The sequence below is a fragment of the Venturia canescens genome, chromosome 5 (assembly GCF_019457755.1).
Source record: "Venturia canescens isolate UGA chromosome 5, ASM1945775v1, whole genome shotgun sequence".
NCBI lineage: Eukaryota > Metazoa > Arthropoda > Insecta > Hymenoptera > Ichneumonidae > Venturia > Venturia canescens.
In genome coordinates this window covers 8,868,108-8,886,076 of record NC_057425.1, presented here as the reverse complement: position 1 = coordinate 8,886,076, position 17,969 = coordinate 8,868,108, and the positions used below count along the sequence as shown (strand labels likewise).

The 17,969-nt window shown below is 43.0% G+C and overlaps 2 protein-coding genes across 2 annotated transcripts in view; one reads left to right on the top strand and one right to left on the bottom strand.

The window, feature by feature from the left end:
• LOC122410793 (uncharacterized) overlaps nucleotides 1-558 on the bottom strand; it is a 41,452-nt gene extending 40,894 nt beyond the window's left edge. Inside the window, exon 1 of the mRNA XM_043419231.1 lies at nucleotides 376-558. Within this exon, the coding sequence (XP_043275166.1) occupies nucleotides 376-448 (73 nt within the window). The 5' untranslated portion in view covers nucleotides 449-558. The remainder of the gene's footprint in view (nucleotides 1-375) is intronic.
• The window catches only part of LOC122410792 (uncharacterized), a 41,376-nt gene continuing 23,851 nt past the window's right edge, over nucleotides 445-17,969 (top strand). The window contains exon 1 of the mRNA XM_043419230.1: nucleotides 445-1,907. The gene's annotated coding sequence lies outside the window, so the exon portion shown is untranslated. The remainder of the gene's footprint in view (nucleotides 1,908-17,969) is intronic.

Genomic DNA, 17,969 nt, shown 5'->3' with positions numbered 1-17,969 from the left:
CCTAATTTCCGTCGAATATCGCCCACCGCGTACTACAAACCCGACCGGCTTGACGTGGAAAGGGATGATGCGATAGCTCAGCGGTATCGCGTTGTCGCTTTCGCTCGTGAACGTGCAGTCGACTATCGCGTTGTAAGGACTCCAGGAAGCCAGCGAACAGATAAAACTTCGAGGCGAAAGGATTCTCTGCACTGGAAAAGCCGAATAAAGGGAGATCGAAGTAGGGGTTGATGAGGAGAAAACGCGCGACGGGGGTCGGCTCGACGCTTGCGCATCCACGAAACGATGCGTACATGTATAGAGAATAAAGGAGAAAACGAGGGAGCTGGAAAGCGCACGAATTTGTCTGTATATATTTATATATTTATGGTATACCTGGTGTACGAATGCTGCTCGGAGGACTCAGTCGGCCGAGAGCCGTCGCCGAACGAACCACGAGGTCTTGCATCGATCGGCGGCGAAGCACGTGCACGAGGGAAGCGGGAATACTTTGAAAAATCGTTTCAACGCGGCGTCGTTTGCGAATTTTTCTCGCTGAAAAAGTGAAGCGTGAAGAAAATTTGAAAAACTAATGTTTTAGAAGCTTGCGGAGAGACAAACAAATTTGAAGCTCCGAAGGTATTTGGGAGGAACTCGGAAAAATGAAATTTGGAGAAATTTTAATGCGGAGTCTGAGAATAATCGGGGAAAAAGAAAATTGAGGAAAAAATCGAGAATCGCCAGATAAATTTGTCTCACGAGCACAAAGGGTTGGAGACTCTGAAGTCGAGTTCAAGAGTGAAGATCTGTTTTCAAGGTTTCCGAATCGTGGGCTGGCCCAAAGGAAGATTTCACGGGGGTCGTTTGGCGAGCGTTCGGACGGAGAAGTTTTATGAGAATTCGTAACAAGTTGGCGAGCGTTTGTGAAAGACGGAAACGAATCGTCGATAATGAATTTTAGGTAATTAAGGTCGAACTGAGGACCAATCCTTGGAGCTGTTAGAACTGCATATGTATACGGGAAGTGGAACGTGCGGAGGGGTCGAGGGGCGAGAAAAGTTTGCTCACGATATTGGCTTCCGGCCAGCGAGGATCGGCATTTTCGTACCAAATTATTTCTGCCTCTGTGTGTACGTGTGTTTTCCTCTGCGGGGCTAGAAATTCGTGACTTTGTCGCGTACTCTCGACTCGTAGTTGTGGAATCGACGAGTGCTTTAATTGCATTGACGTGGCGTTACGTGCAAGGAAAATAAAAAATAAATAACGAAAGAAATGGCATCAGTGGGCCTTTTTGGGTGAGAGTTTCGAGTGTGTGGCAGTGACACACTAAAATCCTTTAATGCGATCGAGGCTGAGGGTAAAAATAAACGCTGTGCGAGAGACCTAGTTTACCGGATCGATCCTTCCGGAAGGATTTCAAAGTTTTTTCTCTTCCGCAACGAGAGAGATTAAAAAATAGGGAGAAAAAGCGGCATTGCGCGATTCGAATGCTTTGCCGCGCGTCGAGAATATTCACCTGAGCCCAAGTGAGTGAAGCTCATCAAACTTCGTTCATTTATCGAGGGCTTCTCGAGTCGGAAAAACTAATTTTACGACCCGCCTGACGATCCGATCATTTTTCCACTAATTCGCGAGAAAATTCGGCGCTTTTGTAAATGCTAAGCTACAAATTCAATTGGAGCGCTTCTTTGCCACAATTCAAGCGATTTTCAACGTACAATTATGAGATAAATGCGAGATTCACGATGTTGACAATGAAGAAACGTTCCGAGCCAGTCCCAAGTGAATTATGAACTGTGGACGTGCTCGCGAGAGCGAGAAAACGAGAATCGATCCGTGCCTCTCGTTCGCCTTTCAAGGGAATAAACCTCCCGACCGAGCCAGATTCTATCAAACCTTTCGTCACTGAATTCAAACTCGTTCTATTGGTAAGTTAACTTCCCTTAAAAAGCGCAAGCCCCCGTTGAAAAAACGAGGAAAAACCGTAGAATTAAGGCTCGACCAATCATCAAAAATCAACCGTTCACCAAACGTTTTACCACGAGAAGCAACGCTTTGATTCCCATCCAATCGCGTATTTAAACCGATGATCGATTCACGAATCACCGAACAAAGTTATCTTCGATTTTATTCAATATTCAAAAACGATACATTTTTTCCAAATTTGTCTCATTCCACTTGAAAATGATTCGAATGAACCAGTTTCCGTTTTCCCGTTGAGTGGCACTTGACAAAAAAAATCAGTTCGAATTCCCGGTACTTTCGATGCAGAAAATGCTATTCGAGCGCAGTAGTAAGAGTCAACGGGTCGTCGGGCGTTCATTGATCCTAAAACCGCGACTTATTCAACCGAAAATATTAAAGCTCGATACCGCATGAAAAAAACGAACAAAATTTTCACGCTTTCCAACGAAATTCTCATCGTTATGAAAAACGAAACGGAAAGGGAGTAAAAAAAAAATGTTCAACCAACGAAAATGTAATGAAATTGACGAAAATGTTGATTTTGGAATTTTCAATGAAAAGTTAATCTCGTTCACGCCGGGGGGAAATAAAGTGTAAAGAGAAGTGGAGAAAGATGACGATGCACAGTAGATTAAGCCAATGAAGGATCAGGGAGTCGCGATGTGAGGCCGTTTCCACGCTAAAATGAGGGCAAAAAGTAAGAGGATAAATTCGTGTAAATCCATCGAGTGAAAAACTCGGAGATAGGAAAGGAAATAATCGGAAATGGTCGATTTATTTCTCGCTGACATCGATTCATTTCTAGCCATGAAATTCCCTTCTTTTGCCTCTCGTTCGTCGATCCAGTTCAAAAATGAAGATAAAACGAATGACACGTGAGGTTTTTATCTGCTCGCTTTCCCAGAGATTGGTACATTATCGTTCTCGTGACATGGAGCAGATTTCGGTTGACGATTTAATTCGAAGGTATCAGTGTCGATCTGACGTGCCGAGATCGCGACCTCGCGCGATCCACCCCTTCGATTTTCTGCGCCAGCCCGTTATACTGCGACGTATTGAACGCTGCTTCACGTTTTCGTGTTAACTTATCAACCTTGTGATTCAACGTTTATCTCCCAAATCGAGGACGGCGACGCGAGCAAATTTAGTTCTGCGCACGATTTCTAACTCGCAAATCAAACTTTATGAGCAAGACCTTGCGATGTGATTCAAGACGGCTGTCAAAGTGGTATGGAAATTCGTATTAGCTCACCTCCCGGTCGTAGGGAGTTTCAACTTTTTCGTATGTCGGAAAAAGAAATTTTACTGGAAAATGATAAAAAAATCGCATTTTTTGACGTTTTTTCGTTCTCCGCGTTGCTTGGGGAAACAAAATTCGAGTACAATGGACTCGATGCACGGTGCATCGTGAAATACAAATCAAATGTTCCCACCCTCGTAATATTTGAATGCCGAATAAAAGGCATCGATTCGAAATCATGATTCTCATCCCAGCACAGTTTCCCTGACACTTCAGAAGCATGAATGAAAGACGGAAAAGTCTTCGGGCGTTCAGACTTGAGCTTTCCTTTCCCGTTGCTCCTCTTCAGATATTGGGAACCGAAGGATCGCGATGGAGCCGTTTCCATCCTCCATTCATTTCTTTCTCTGAGCCTTCAACTTTTTTGCTACTCCAATTTCGTATTTTTTCCAACCCACTATTTTCTGATTTGTAGTTTTTTATTTCCCAAAGATGAGCGCTCTCCATTAGCTTACAAAATGAACAAAGAAATAATAAAAAACCGCGAAAATTGGCTGAAAAATGACGATGATCGTTTCGAAGCATATCGACTCGTACGCCACTCAGAGATAAAAAATGTATTGAGCAAATTTTCAATGACGCATGAGTGATGAGTTCCGGAGTACGCTTCCAAAGGATTTGCAGGAATACCGACAGGGCTTTCGTACGAGTGAGAGGTGCAGGAAAAAAATGAGAGACGCGTGTATATCTATGCAGCAAGATATCGAATCCACTCGAGCAAACGTAGGATTTATTCGATGCTTCGAAACGTCCGCGTGGTTTAACAACCCCTCAGAATTCCACCCGTCACTCTCTTTCTCTCTCGCTGTTCCATCCCCTTAAACTTTTTTCTTCTATTCGGTGAACCTCTGACTCACCCTTCCTCCCCCTCCTTTTTCAGTCCCCCGCGACTCCGTATGGTGGCGAGTTTCGACGTAATCTGTATCATCGGTTTATCGCCTTGCTAACATCAACTTTTATTACTCGATAAATCGCGTTTGGATATTTCTCGAGCGCGCGGATTTAACGTTTCCTAGCAAAGTTCCGCCGGCCCGTGCACGAAACCGAGAGGCCTCGAAAATTAAGGTCACCGCGCCACAGCGTGGCATTGATTTTGGCTGAAATATGTGACACATTTAATCAGGAAAATGTCGATTTACTGTCAAACGCAGCGATAATTTATCGCTCTTCACTACATTTGACTTATTCGTACTATTTTCGTACTTTTTCATCGAAACCAAACGAAAGGAGGCCTGATGATTCGGGACAATTTCTCGGTCCCCGCGCCTCCAAATTTACCCTAATTGCAGTAGCCTCGAAATTATTTTCACTTTTTTCGCGTAGAAATATTGACGGGCGACGTTTCGTCACCGGGTTTTTTCCAGAGACCTCATGGGCGCGCCTCATTTTCTCCTTCTCGATCGAGCAACGCTTTTAACGATTTTGCTACACACGAATACTCGCATGTAGTTAACGAGAACGAAGCACACTCCGCTCGACGAGGTGGGACTGATTTATTACGAAAATGTAAATAAAAGTTAACGAATGAAGCTAACGATGTTGCTGACGTAAATTGGCAAACGGGTGTGAAGAATTAGCCACGAGAATGTTGAATTTTCTTGAAATTATTACGAGAAGAAAATTCACGTCTCGAGAGCAATAATGTTCCAGAATATAACACAAATTTAAGGATTGAGAATAAAAATTAGAGATTTATGGCGAAGCTTGAGCAAGATGTCAAAACGTGGTACTAAAGCTCTTCCACCCCGGTGCAGACACAACCCTCATTCTCATGAAAGCGGGCTCCGTAAGGTGAGAAGGTTTTTCTTTATCGCTTAATAAAAGTCGCGTGTCAGACGACCGTGAAAATTGCTCACTCGAAAAATGCCCTGCACTATTTTCTTCCCACTTTTTTTTACAAGAGCTGTGTTAATCAGATGGGATTGGTGTGTGGTTACGAATGAATAAATCACTGTTATTGTTGGGAAAATCGATCCAACTGGAATCGATAAAATTATTGTTTTGGTGGGAATAATTAAGTGGAAAAGGAATGGACGTTTTCACGTTTAGGATTCGACGCCTTTCGAATTTTCTCTTCATTGATTAGTTGCTTTTAGATTCTTACAAAAAAAGCTTATCGAATTTTTCTGTTTTTGTGGGAAAAGAGGTTTTTTGTGAATGAAAAATTAAACGAATGCAAAATTCACGCAGCTGAATGGGTCCATCTTCATTGAGGGTTCTTGGAATATAAAAAATTCTCATTGAACGAAGAGGAGCAAGAGTCGGTGGCTCGGATGTTTCATTTACTTACAGGCTATGCTCGATATTTTAAAAAGCTCTGGAGCTCTTTGCAAAAGCGAGGAGAGAAAAACTCCGTTATGGATGATGAGGATGAAAGAAAGGGGCAGAAGGGACCAGAGTTGGAGTGGGCGAAAAAAGTGTACAAATTTAAAATTGTTTCCAACCATACGTCCGAGCTTCAAGGTTTTTTCTATTTTTTCCTCGGTTTCTGCGCGTTCTCGCTCTCCCCTTCGAAATCTCCTCTTCTCTCTCTCTCTCTCTCTCCCAGTTTTATTCACTTTTGCCTTCTCTCTCGTCACAGTCAATCCGCTTTTCGTTTCTATTTCACAGTGGGATTTTACCACTTTATCTTCTTTTCTCGTATACGCGGGCGCGACTCAACTTTATGATTCTCTTCACTCTCGCTTTCTTTCGCGGTGAGAGAGAGAGAGAGAGAGAATATAAATTTTCAACCAGGCCAATCTCCCGTCACGTATCCCACGCTCCAGAGAACAGACGTAAATATCACGAGGCGCGATTAACTCGGATCTAAGCAGGAATAAAAAGTCCAGACAAATTGGATACAGCAAAATTTATTTTCCCATTCGAATGTACCTTCCTCGGTGCTTCAAACCCCCCGGAAAGGATAAGTTTTCAAAACTGATCGCAGCAACATTTTAAATAATTACGTGAGCCACGAAGCTGCAAAATTGCATTGGAAAGAACACCGAAGCGATTAAGTTTCTCGGTTAGAGTCCCTGAGTGCGGTAATCGTCGGGAGAGTCTTAAAAATTGCACACTCTCGCCAAGTTTCACGTGGCGGAGCAGGGGCTGGAGAAGAGCGAGGAAAAGAAGTAGCGCGAAGGGTTTAAAAGGGGTCGCATCTGCTGACACTTTGCCGTGATGCGTTTAAGCACCTCGGAGCATCTGCACCGAAGTTTTTTTCACCTCGACTGAACCCACGTACAGCACGTACCAAAAGTGAAGATCGGAAATTAAGGGGCCGCTGGAATTCTTCCCCGCCACTTTCCTCCCAGCGTCTCGGACTCGCTGCCACTGATTCGAGGCAATCCGCGCGCAATGAGCGCGACGCTACAGAGGAAAAGGTGAAAACCATTGAATTTCGGAATTTCACGATCTCCACCGATAAAACTGAAAACAATTTTTAAAAGTTCCCGTATAATTTCGAGCTGTTTACCTTAAAGTGCATTTCTCGAGTTCTTCTCTGCTCGCGACACCTCGACGCGATAAAATTTGAGCAAGGGCCCAAGAGACTGCGCTCCACCGTAGTTTCCCCCCATATTACGTGTGTGTTTAAGCCTCTGCTGAGAGGAGCGAGATGAGATAGTGCCCGACGTCGTGCCTCCGGAATTTAAACATCCCTGCTTAAGCTCCCGCGCCCGTTTTCGCGACGAGTAATACTTTCGCCGAGGCGCGCGCGCGCGTCCTCGGCCTCCCGTGAACTTTCTCCCCGGTGAACTAAAAACCGTGGTAAGCGACCGCTCGGGACGTTTCTTTTCGTCTCGCCACCGTAAACTCGAGAAATATGAGGCGGGACATGCGACGTGAATTTTCATAGCTCGAAAAATGCATTCTTAACATAACCCGCTCGACGAAACAGCAGAGCGTTGAGTAACGTCGCTTCATATTAGCAGGGCAAGTTTTCACGGGACGAGTCACGAGGAATCTTAATTACGAGATACGCGAAATAAATTGAGACGCTTCCCAGCAGTTTCGCAAATACTCTCGTCAAGCCATTCTCCGCGTGACTTTCGGAGACTCCGTCGGATGAATTTCTACGAGAGGATTTATGCTATTGGAGTTTAAACGTTGTGGGAATCCCCGGTCCGCGATATGAAACAGAAAACATCGGGTTGGAAAGACTTTTCGGAGGAATTTTTTCGGCTCGAAGTTTCCGTGAGGTCCGTCATGGAAAAAAAAACACGGGAAAAGGATCAACCGAGATGGAAACGTGGCTAAGAACGGAAAGTAAAGTTTAATTCATTCTTACAAACAAATCAGAGCGGAAAGTCTGGAAAGAAAATGGAATAATTTTGAAAGTATTGTTTTTTCGCGTCTATACCAAACGTTTCTCGAGCACGAGCATCAAATGAAATATTCAAATTGAGATTGGACCGTTCCTCGAAACTCGGAGAGAAAAACCCTTTCAAGAAGTAACGAGATAACGAATTTAAATCGTAATCAGGTTTGCTGGATTCTACGAAAGATTCCATTTGAATAAAAACTTCTAAATCCATATTTTCGTTACATTTTTGTCGACGTTTTTTTACTGGAAGCTCCAGAGAATTTTGGTCATATTCAAAGGGGTTGGGGAAACTCGATGGACTTTGATTTCTTTCAGATTTTTTTGGGGGTTGACGAATTTTTTCGCAAAATAAAGCGACGATGGCGATTTTTTACTTTCATTTGACGAGAGCCATCGGAGCAAAGTTTTTTAATTGCGCAATCGATTCGCTGAGAAGTGCTCGGAAATCGCGTTCTCGTCAATTCGTGCACGACCGTCATTCGATGAGGCTTAAAAGCTCTTTATTTTCTAGTTGCTTCGCTTTTTTTATACATTCCTTTATCAACTTGGTTTTCCAACTCTTGCAAATCTTTTTTCTTTTCTCGATGATTCTCCTGTCGGAGTAGGTTGTAATGAGTCGAGTGAACAGACAGCAGAACCGGAAGTGCTACGCAGAGGACCATTGAGCTTCTCTGTCGTTATTTTCATTCCCCCATTCTCCTTTGTTTCCTCCTCCTTTTTCACTCCTCTCTCTCTCTCTCTCTCTCTCTCACCGCTGTCCAGTATGGAGATACGCAAAGCTGGGTCAAGTGCACGACACATACGAGCATGGAACATGAGAGAAAAAGAACAAACTACTATTTGTATGGAGTCGTAAGAGGCTTTAAAAAGTTTCCCAGAAAAGAACCGTTCCAAGTATATTAAACAAAAGAAACATGAAAATCGATGTTGAATTTCCAGCTTATTTTCAATTCTCCCAATAATCCCAACTCCTCCACTAAATTTTTCGGTTCAAAAGTAAAGAAACAAAAACCTTGGAATATTCAAGATTGAAAAAGATGCAAGTCAACAGTCGCCGGAATGAATCAATAAACGTCAATGTACTCAGAACCTTTTCTATCGATAACAAAAACGTCGAATAATGAACGTTTTCCGGTTCGAAATTCAACAGACCGTTCCTATAAAAATATCCGTTCACCTTCCCCAGCAATATCTGTGGTGAAAAGGCAATATTTAAACTAGACGTCGCGATCGAATTCCTCGCGAGTTTCCTTTCTCGATCTCTTTTTCTTATCCTAATACAGCAAAAGCTATTAGATATATTTGGAGGGTGTACGTGCGAGGGTTTCCTCGCTCGTCTTTATTTCGAGCTTGCATTTCGTGCACTCTCTGCGTTCAACATGGGCGACGCGTTTTTTTTCTCCCTCAACCTCTACCCTTTGAGCCTGAATCGCATAAAATGCATCCGGAACGAAAAAAAAAATGTTCTGTCGCACAGCGAGAGCTCCGCGCTTCGATCTCCCACGGTCTCTCTTTTCCCAACGAAAACCACAGAGACTATTGCGAGCGCATGGAGTATTATATGAAACACGGTATGAAATATTTATTCCTTGGAAACGGTCGACGTGACGAAAAAGTTGGCCAAAAAGCTCTCAAAAAAAACTTGACGATCGCGTTCGTCTCTGTTTTTGCAGACAATTTTCTCTCTTTCCGATTCATATTTCATGTGAAATTCGCATCATCAAGGGCTTAATTAATGAACATAAATGAGCGGGGAGCCAAAGATATGTTGAAAAAAAATCGTGGCAGCAGAAGAAAAACCGAGAAAAACTCACTTTTTTGTAGATTTTCCCCTCGAGAAACGAATTTGGGCAATCTCGTCGTGTCACTTCACCATTAATTGCTCGATTCTTTTTCCCGTCCCCTCCCAAAAGCTACTCTCCGTGGTTTCCAACCGAGAGAGAAAGAGGAAGGAAAATTTGGTGGAGTAAAAAAGACGAAAAAATAGACGAACTTCGGTAACTCGGTCGGCGAGCTTCCATCGGATGACACTCTACTTTTCGCCTGTGGACCAACAGCTGACTCCGAAGAACTACATCCCTGAGACTTTACTCAAACTGTGAAAACTTTTCGACGAAAGGAACGGGAAATATACAGCCATTCATCGATGTAATACTTGATGTATAATCTTCTATCTACTTTTCCTCCTCGTTCCCCCTCCCCTTTCCTCTTTCCCAGTACTTTAATAACCCTAATTCCTCGATTTCTTAAGATAGATTATACCGGAAGAATCGTATTTTATGGGTCTCTAAATTGGACCGATTTTTACTTCCTAATTAAAGATATAATCTCATTAAATTAATGTCAGAGTTATTAAATCAAAATTGTAAATGATTTTTTTCAACTTTTATCTTTTGGGACATGAAATTACAAGCCATTAATTGATTATACGAGTGCTTATCACCAATTTCGTTCAATCCTCAACGTAATATATCTTTATTACTAGTAAGACGATCGCCTCAAATTTTTCGCCAGACTTTCATCATAAGTACTTAATTCGTATTGTGCACTCTTTCATAAACTTCGTAAGAAGCGTTCATTAAAATTTGATATGCGTATCAGTCGACTGCCCGTTGAAACTCTGTGTAAATTTCAAGACTTTTTTAAGAAAATCGTTTCGTGCATGAGCTACCTTAATCCGAGGAAAATCGGGAGAAGTTTTTCTCCCGTATTATTTCACTCTATAAATGAATTCTCATGAAATGTCGATAAACCATTTTTGGCTCTTCCCTGAAAGTAACAAGGTCTGAAAGCATCTCAAAATAAATACGATATCTGGGATTCCATAAATTTTCAGGAGCGATCAGATCGAAATATGCTCGAAGATTTTTAAAGAATTGTAAAAGTGTTCGAGGGTTTTTTCTTCTTCCCGTACAAAGATCTTTTTCGTCTGACAGGAGTTATTACTGTCGGATGGATAAGCTCTCGGCGAGGTTGCCAAAGCGATATCGGAGTCGAGCTTGGGGCTCGTACGAAAAGAATGGAATATAAATTCTAAGTATCTTTCTGGTGGCTGCAAAAAAACTGTCTCTGTTTCAGTATGAAAAAAATTGCAAACAATATTCGAGCGAAATAATGGTGCGAAAAAACCGGGTGATTTTTTAAAACGAATTCTACCGATTCTAATGATTTTTTCATGCTCTTTCCCACCGTGTCAACGACCAAGTGGAAGCGTCATTTTTCCCAGTGAATTTTCCCACTCCCCAAAATTACATGCGGACAAAAAAGTGGGAATTTTGTCACTGGCTTTTCAGGCAGACTCGTTTATGCATTTGAAACAATGTGGAAAGCATTTCAGCAAAAAGAAGTTGTTCCGCTCTGCGCTGGACACTTGGACCGTGGAAAAAGGACGAGGGTCCGCGGGAGTGAGTTTATAAGGGAAGGAGGAGTATCGAGAATAATGGGGAGGAAAAAGCGATGGTTGGAGAGAGAGAGAGAGAGAGAGAGAGAGAGAGAGAGAGAGAGAGAGAGAGAGAGAGAGAGAGAGAGCGAGCGGAGGGCTGAGTAACGTCTGTCGAGGGTCCATTATGCTCGTGGAGCGATTCCCGGCTTTGAATTTCTTTTCGATTCTCTTCGTAGAGACACCGCACCCATGGAGAAGACAGTTTCGAGGGGTGTTTCGATTTTTTGTTATACGTGACGGCGCCGAATCGCTTTCCAACGCTTCGGCGCCTCCATTGAAATATTCTTCGTCCGAAGGGTGAGAAAATGAGATGAAAAGATCATATGCTTTTATCCGGAAGTTCTTCCGGCGATTGCGGCGATCTGTAAACGCAAAATAAATTATTATCCTCGCCGCGCGGCGAAGGCACAAGTTTTTATCCGCTCTTCCCCTCCTTTCATTAATTCCACGTCGAATGAAGAATTCCAATTAATTTAGCGAGTCCTTCAGTGGCATTATTTTTATCGAGCCTCCATAAATCTCAAAAAATCCCCCCCCCCTCCCCAGCCCGTCCTACAACGGCGTTTTGTACAAAAGTTCAGCCCCGTGGGAGCTCCAGTAAAGAAGACGAAGAGAGAAAAAAACCGGTTCAAGTCGAGTTTCCGCACGCCCTCTCGACGTGTCTGAAAGCTCGGAAAACTCTCACCCTCAAACTCCTCAACGCTGCTCCGAGCTCGCATACTCCGAATGGCAAACCCGGGCGAGACAAACCCCTTGAGAAAAAACTAATCACCCTCGATTTTTCCTCCAGAATTTTGGAAGCCTCGCGCTTCAAAAGCTCCGTCCGTTACATCCAAACTTTCTCATGAGTCCGAGAATGAGCTCCGTCCAAGCGGAGATGGAACGAAGCCTAATTTCTCCAGCGTCCAATCCTTTATTTCATTCGTTCACCTTCGACCTGACTTCGTGAAGCAAAACGAGTGCTTCGGCGCGACCCTGTGTACCCGTTTTCCTGGAACACATTTCACTACGATCCTCATCTCGTTTCCGTCGCGCCCTCAACCCGCAGAAAAAATTCATGAATCTACTGCTGAGAAAATCGCGAATGTAGTCACGAAACAGTCGTAAATTTGTGTCGATAAAGGATTAGCGGAAGATTCTTATGACAACGAAAGAACTCGAGTTCCCGGGGAATGTCAGAGGGTCAATTATAATTGCTATGAGCTCAGAGGACAGAATGCGTGTTACGGCGAGGATGAAAAGCACTGAAAAGAAAAGCGAGAACGAGAGGCTGGAACAGCTTTACAAGGGATTACGAAAGACGCGAGCGAGACAGTGAAAAATTACTTAACACGAGGGAGATAAAGCAGAAAGAATGAGGGAGGATTATATGAAGGGTGCATAACAAGATTATTCGCTTATTGAATCGAGGCACCTCAGGCTCGATAAGAATTGGCTTTCATTGTATCGCCACTCTTGAAATAAAAATAATGGACTTACGTACAGAGCAGAGTCGTCGTTTCAGTTTCCAAAACAAAGATTTTCAATTCACGATAATGCGAAAGGAAATGAGAGGGATGAAAAGGCAGAAAGGAGAGACAGCGAAGCGGTGGGAGGGTGAGGGAGGGGGGGGGGGAGTGGAGTGAAAGAGACGAAACAAAGGAGGAGGAAATAAGAAGAGAAGTGAGAGGATACAAAAAAGTCGATTGACGAGACGGAATGAAAGGGAATAAAGAATCGAGAAGCCGAGTGAGAAGAAAAGAGAATGAAATATATTTAGTTTCGCGCGCGCCTCTCGAATACACAATCTCCACGTATAAAGCACAAAGAGAAAGAGAGGCTGAGAGGAAGAGAAAGACGGAGAAGTATTTGTGGTATTTCCGTTCCCGATTTCTGTAACACGAGCGATTGTCCCACTTCGATTTGGTAGAGCGAATAGAAGCGGAGCAAATGAAAGAGATAGGACACGGAAGGCCGTTGATGAGGGTGCGAATTAGAAGGGCGGAAGTCGGGGGATTGCTTCGAATGAAAACTCCGGATTTGAGCCTCTTCGACTCTCAGCAACCAAACTATCCGGAGAACCTGCTTCCTTTCGTCGCTTCGCGATCCTATCTGTCTTCAACAATCGCGTGCCACTACGGAAACCTTCCGAGCCTACATTTAGCACACGGCGTATTGGAAAACTGCTTTCTCAATGACAAACTACGCCCTGCGCGGTGCCATTGAGCTGACGCTGTTTCGCTGAGATAAACAGCCCGAAAGACTACTCCTCGAGACTTGATTCATCAACGTAAAGTCGAACCGAATCGTCAACCATTTTGGTGAACAGCATCGGACCACGACGCTCGCCAACGCGCAGGAGCGAATTTTTCAAATTTTTGTGTCACAACCGTCCGGAGGCTGAACCTTTTTTGTTCGGCATCGCTGAATAACTCTCGGGGAAAATAGCAAACGGTTTAAGGTATATCGTGCCCGTAGGATCGTATTTTATATGGATGTCGCTAAATTGGCTCGATTTTTTTACTGACTAAATTAAAATTCAAAATTGCAGATACATTTTTTCAACATACTTTTTGGCGAATGAAATTACAAGCCATTTATTCGCTGACTGAAGCCAAAATTTCATTCGTCCCTGGCTAAAATACAATGGTTTTTATGTCGAAAATCGCTTTAGAGAGCGCAAAGGGAAATGGATCAAGATAAAAGTATTAATAGATAGACAGAAGGCTATGACAAGAATGGCCCGAGGCAAGAAAAAACGAAATGCGGTAATGAGCAAATGTGAGATTACGAGTGCTCATTTTACCAATTTCGTACAATTTTTAACGTTAATATATCTTTATTACTATTAAGACGATCGTCTCGAATTTTTTCTCAAACTTTCATTTCATACTTAATTCTTATTGTGTAGTTTTTCATAAACTTCGTAAGAAGCGTTCATTCGTTATATGAAAAAATAAGCGATTTTTTACGCACAATCCTCATAACCTTGTGTATTTTTCTTCATATTTAAACACGTTTATGTAAATAACTAATAAAATGAAGCCTTTAAAATTTGATGCGCGTGTCAGTCGACTACCCATCGAAACTCTGTAAATTTCAAGACTCTCTCAAGAAAATCGTATCATGCGTGAACTGTCTTAAAAACAAAAGAGCTTCGAATGAACATGATAATAAAAAAAAGGCATCAAGAACCCGGGATTTGTACAAGGAAGAAGGATACGCGAATGTGAAAATCGCTGTAAATTTACATTGAATTAAGTTGGAAAATGTATTCGTTGGCAACCGATCTTTTGAAACTATTTGCTCGCTCATTAAAAATTTAATGAGCGTGCAAACATTCTCGACTTTCATGTAAAAACGAGTGGTTAGAAAAATTTTTGAGTTAAATGAAAAATGCGTGCTTCGTAAGTGGATGAAACTCGTCAAACTTCCGAGGGGATGCTGTAACCGCGAGAAAATGCCTTCGAGTCACATGGGAGAGGCGATTACTTTTTCAAGAGTCAAAACGCATCATGATAATTTTGAAAAAACGAGAATGACAGTCCTAAGCAACGAACACAAGCAATCAGTCTGAGTAAACGCGCTCTCACAGTTTGTCAAGCGGACTCCGGAGCGGCGATGTTTATTTCTTGTTCTCTCGAAGGAAATAAATCGTAAGGGCAAGGGAATTCGGGCGAGTTGGAATAAGGACAATAATTGCGCGAGTTTGTACGATCGCTGGATAAGAGTCGTTCTTTTTTCTGCTCTGGAGACCCCGTTTTTTCACTCGTTCCTGTTCTCTCGACCTCTTCGCCGTTCTTCCTTTTTTATTACCCTCCTTTTCCCTCCCTTTTCGACCTCGTTCATCCCTCCGACTTGCTCGCCTCTCTCTCTCCATTCTTTTTCTTGTGAAAGATTTACACGCGTGCTAGCACGAAATACAAAATGGCTGCTCGTACTTGCGATTCATTCGGAGAATGAGTATTCCACTCATCTCTCCTCGTCCCCATCCCCCTTCTCTGCTCCTTGTCCCATCTTCCTCCACGTCCATCTCTCTTTTTTTCCTTGCCCATTTCTTTTCCTCCGCACTCTCCTCTCCCGCGGTCCCCTTTTCTCTTTTTTTACCCAGAAGAGAAAAACGAGGAAAATGCGGACACGCGGAGTACGCGGAGCCACCGATGCTGCGTCCGACTCCGCAGCCTCCGGTTCAAAGGCCCTCGAGAGTCCCGACTCGCGCGCGTTATGCATCCGCGTAAATGCACGTATACAGAAATGTGCGATGACCTCGTACATTCATCAGAAATTCTCGTAAATAAAAAAAATAAAAAACCCACGAGGGGCATTTCGCACTGAAAAATCGAGCGGTTAGTCGGGGACGCCGTGGGTTTGAATCCGGGCAGCGATCTCGACGGCTATGGTTAGCACAAAAACCTGAAATTTCGATTTTCGGCTTACGACGACGCTTCGCCTCCAGGGAATGGGGACGAAAAGTCAAGTTTACGGAATAGTTTCTCAAGGGGAGGTAATTTTTACGGAGAAATATAATTAACGAGTGTTTTAGAAGCAAGCCTGCTGGAGAGGGAGAATGTGAAGAGCACGAGAAAATTAGTAGATTTGGCAATATCGAGTTAGCTCGGCGACGAATAAAAATTTCATCAAATTCCTGAAATATAATAATCGCTTGGCCATTAACGACGAAACAATATTTACTCTCCGTTCGTGAGCAAAGTTCTGCGCGTAAATTTTTTGATCCTTCCGCCCGTTGGAAAACAACGGAAAAGTTCATTTTCCCATTAGACTTTTCCGCACTGTTCGTCGCTTTATCATTTCTTACGACTCGCTTTCTTATTTTTATTTGTTTTCGTTATTTTTTCAATATTCTTCGCTAACTCGAGAGAGAAACTGGAAAATCTCAGTGAACGTTAAGCACTGGGGAGGAAAGTCTCACGCTGCTTCGGGGAAAAAGCGTTGGGCGGTCTTGAAGTCTCTCCCGGAAGAACGTAATTGTAATATACTGCGAGGAAACCCGGACGTTTTTCTCACCGCTTCTTTCTGTCCTCTTTCCTCTCTCGTGTCTTCCAAGAATTCTTAAGTCACAGCTAATATTTTCAATTCAAACTGGCGTTGTCAACGAAAGACTCAATTTTGAGAGAAAATCCAGAAATTTGAGGTTTTTCGACGACCACGTTTCTGTTGAAAGACGTCCAATTTTTTTTTCAATAATTTTCCATTATTTTTTTATTCGAATCCCAGAAAATGGAAAAAATAAATATTCTGATCGCTCATTTTTTCACTTTGCACAAATGTATGTAAGCTCGAAATCAAACGCCTTTGGGAAGTATGTTCCGAGAGTTAAATATCCAAATTCATCCATTTTCGAAGCAGGATAAAATCCCAAAGCAGAGTTCCGAGCGGATGAAGATCGCGGGGTTGAAGTTCGGTGAGTTTGGAGATAAGAAAAGTTAGAAGCGTTCATAAATGTCTGAAACATTTCCCAGAGTGGCTTCGAATGTGTTTTGTGAATGAAAAAATAAAATTTGGCTAATGTGGCGTGTAACATGACGGGGAGCGGACGAGAATGGAGAATTCACGAGATTCGGACTTAATCCAGTTCCAATGAGACTTTAGAACAGCTTATTCTGCTCCAGCACATTTTTTTCTCTTATACACTTTATTCCCCCATCGAAGTTTCCACATTAACCAAAAACTTGAAATTGTTTCACGAACAGGATGAAAGCGTGTTTAAACGAAATTGAAAAAAATCTAATGCCCTAAAATAGAGAAAATAGAGCATTGCGCAGCAATTTCCCATCGTCGAATGAAAGAGAATCTAATAAAAAAAAATCCTAAGCACTTTTCTCTCTCTCTCCCCCGATCTGGAGAACCAAAACACACGTGAATATAAAACCAAACCGAAAAAGGCTCCGAGGACGACGTAACAGCGAACCGATCCAAGTGGCCTTTTTACGAGGCCAGTTTCGTACGAGCCAGTAGCCTGTTATATTTATTATTTTAGCTAGACTCTCCATCCCCATTTCCTCCATTTATGACTCTCTTTAGGGCCACATGTAGGTTATACTCCAGAGGACATTTTGTGCCTCGTGGTCAGACCGGAAATTCTAGTGGTTCGTGAGGTCAAAGTTACCTTTACTGGAGTTGCATACATCGCTGGCTTCTCCTGCAGACCACATGGACTCCCGTCCATTCCTTTCCATCGCACATGCCCCCAAATACACTCACACGCAAGCACGTGTAACAGGAAATGCTCTTTAAAATATACACGTATGGATAATCGTGTCGGTGGATCGCTGCATACTCGTAAACGTACATACATGTAGGATCATATGGAGTATTGGCACAGAGAGTATCGGGGATTAATAGTAAGCACGTGCGGTACGTGCACGTAGAGGATCCGATAATCCTAGATTATTGGCTTTCCTCTCTGTCCGCGTCTCCCTTTCTCTCTCCTCCGCCTCGCAGTCCCTCGCCGTTGCTCGCTCTCAATTTTTCAGGCCTCGCTCGTATTCGCTCTCTCAGTCAATCGAGAATTTTCCGATACGAATGTATCAACGGGGGGAGGGTGAAAAAAGGGAAATGATACGATTTGTTGGACGAAGCTTGAGTCGTGTATGGCGAGTCGATAGAAAATCGGAGGGAGAGGCGACTCTGGTGAATATTTGTTTACCTATTTATTTTATTCTATTTTTGCGAATCGCGATGGAACAGCGAGGCTTGAAAAATATTATTTGTTGACTCTCAACTGTACGGGATACTCCGAAACCTCAACGATCTTTGTGTGCTTTAGCTTATTCGTATAGGGCAAATAAAATTGTTGGGAGGTAATGATAAAAGTTTTTTTTATTCCGCGCTCGATGCGAGAAACGTTTTCGTGAGGGTTTTACGCTTTGTGCGGGCATTCCTCCGGGACAGTGGTCACCCGGACGCGGAGTTTTGGTGGATCGAATCGTTTTAGTAGGGTTTTTGAGTACTTTGAATTGTTGGGAGTGAATTTATCA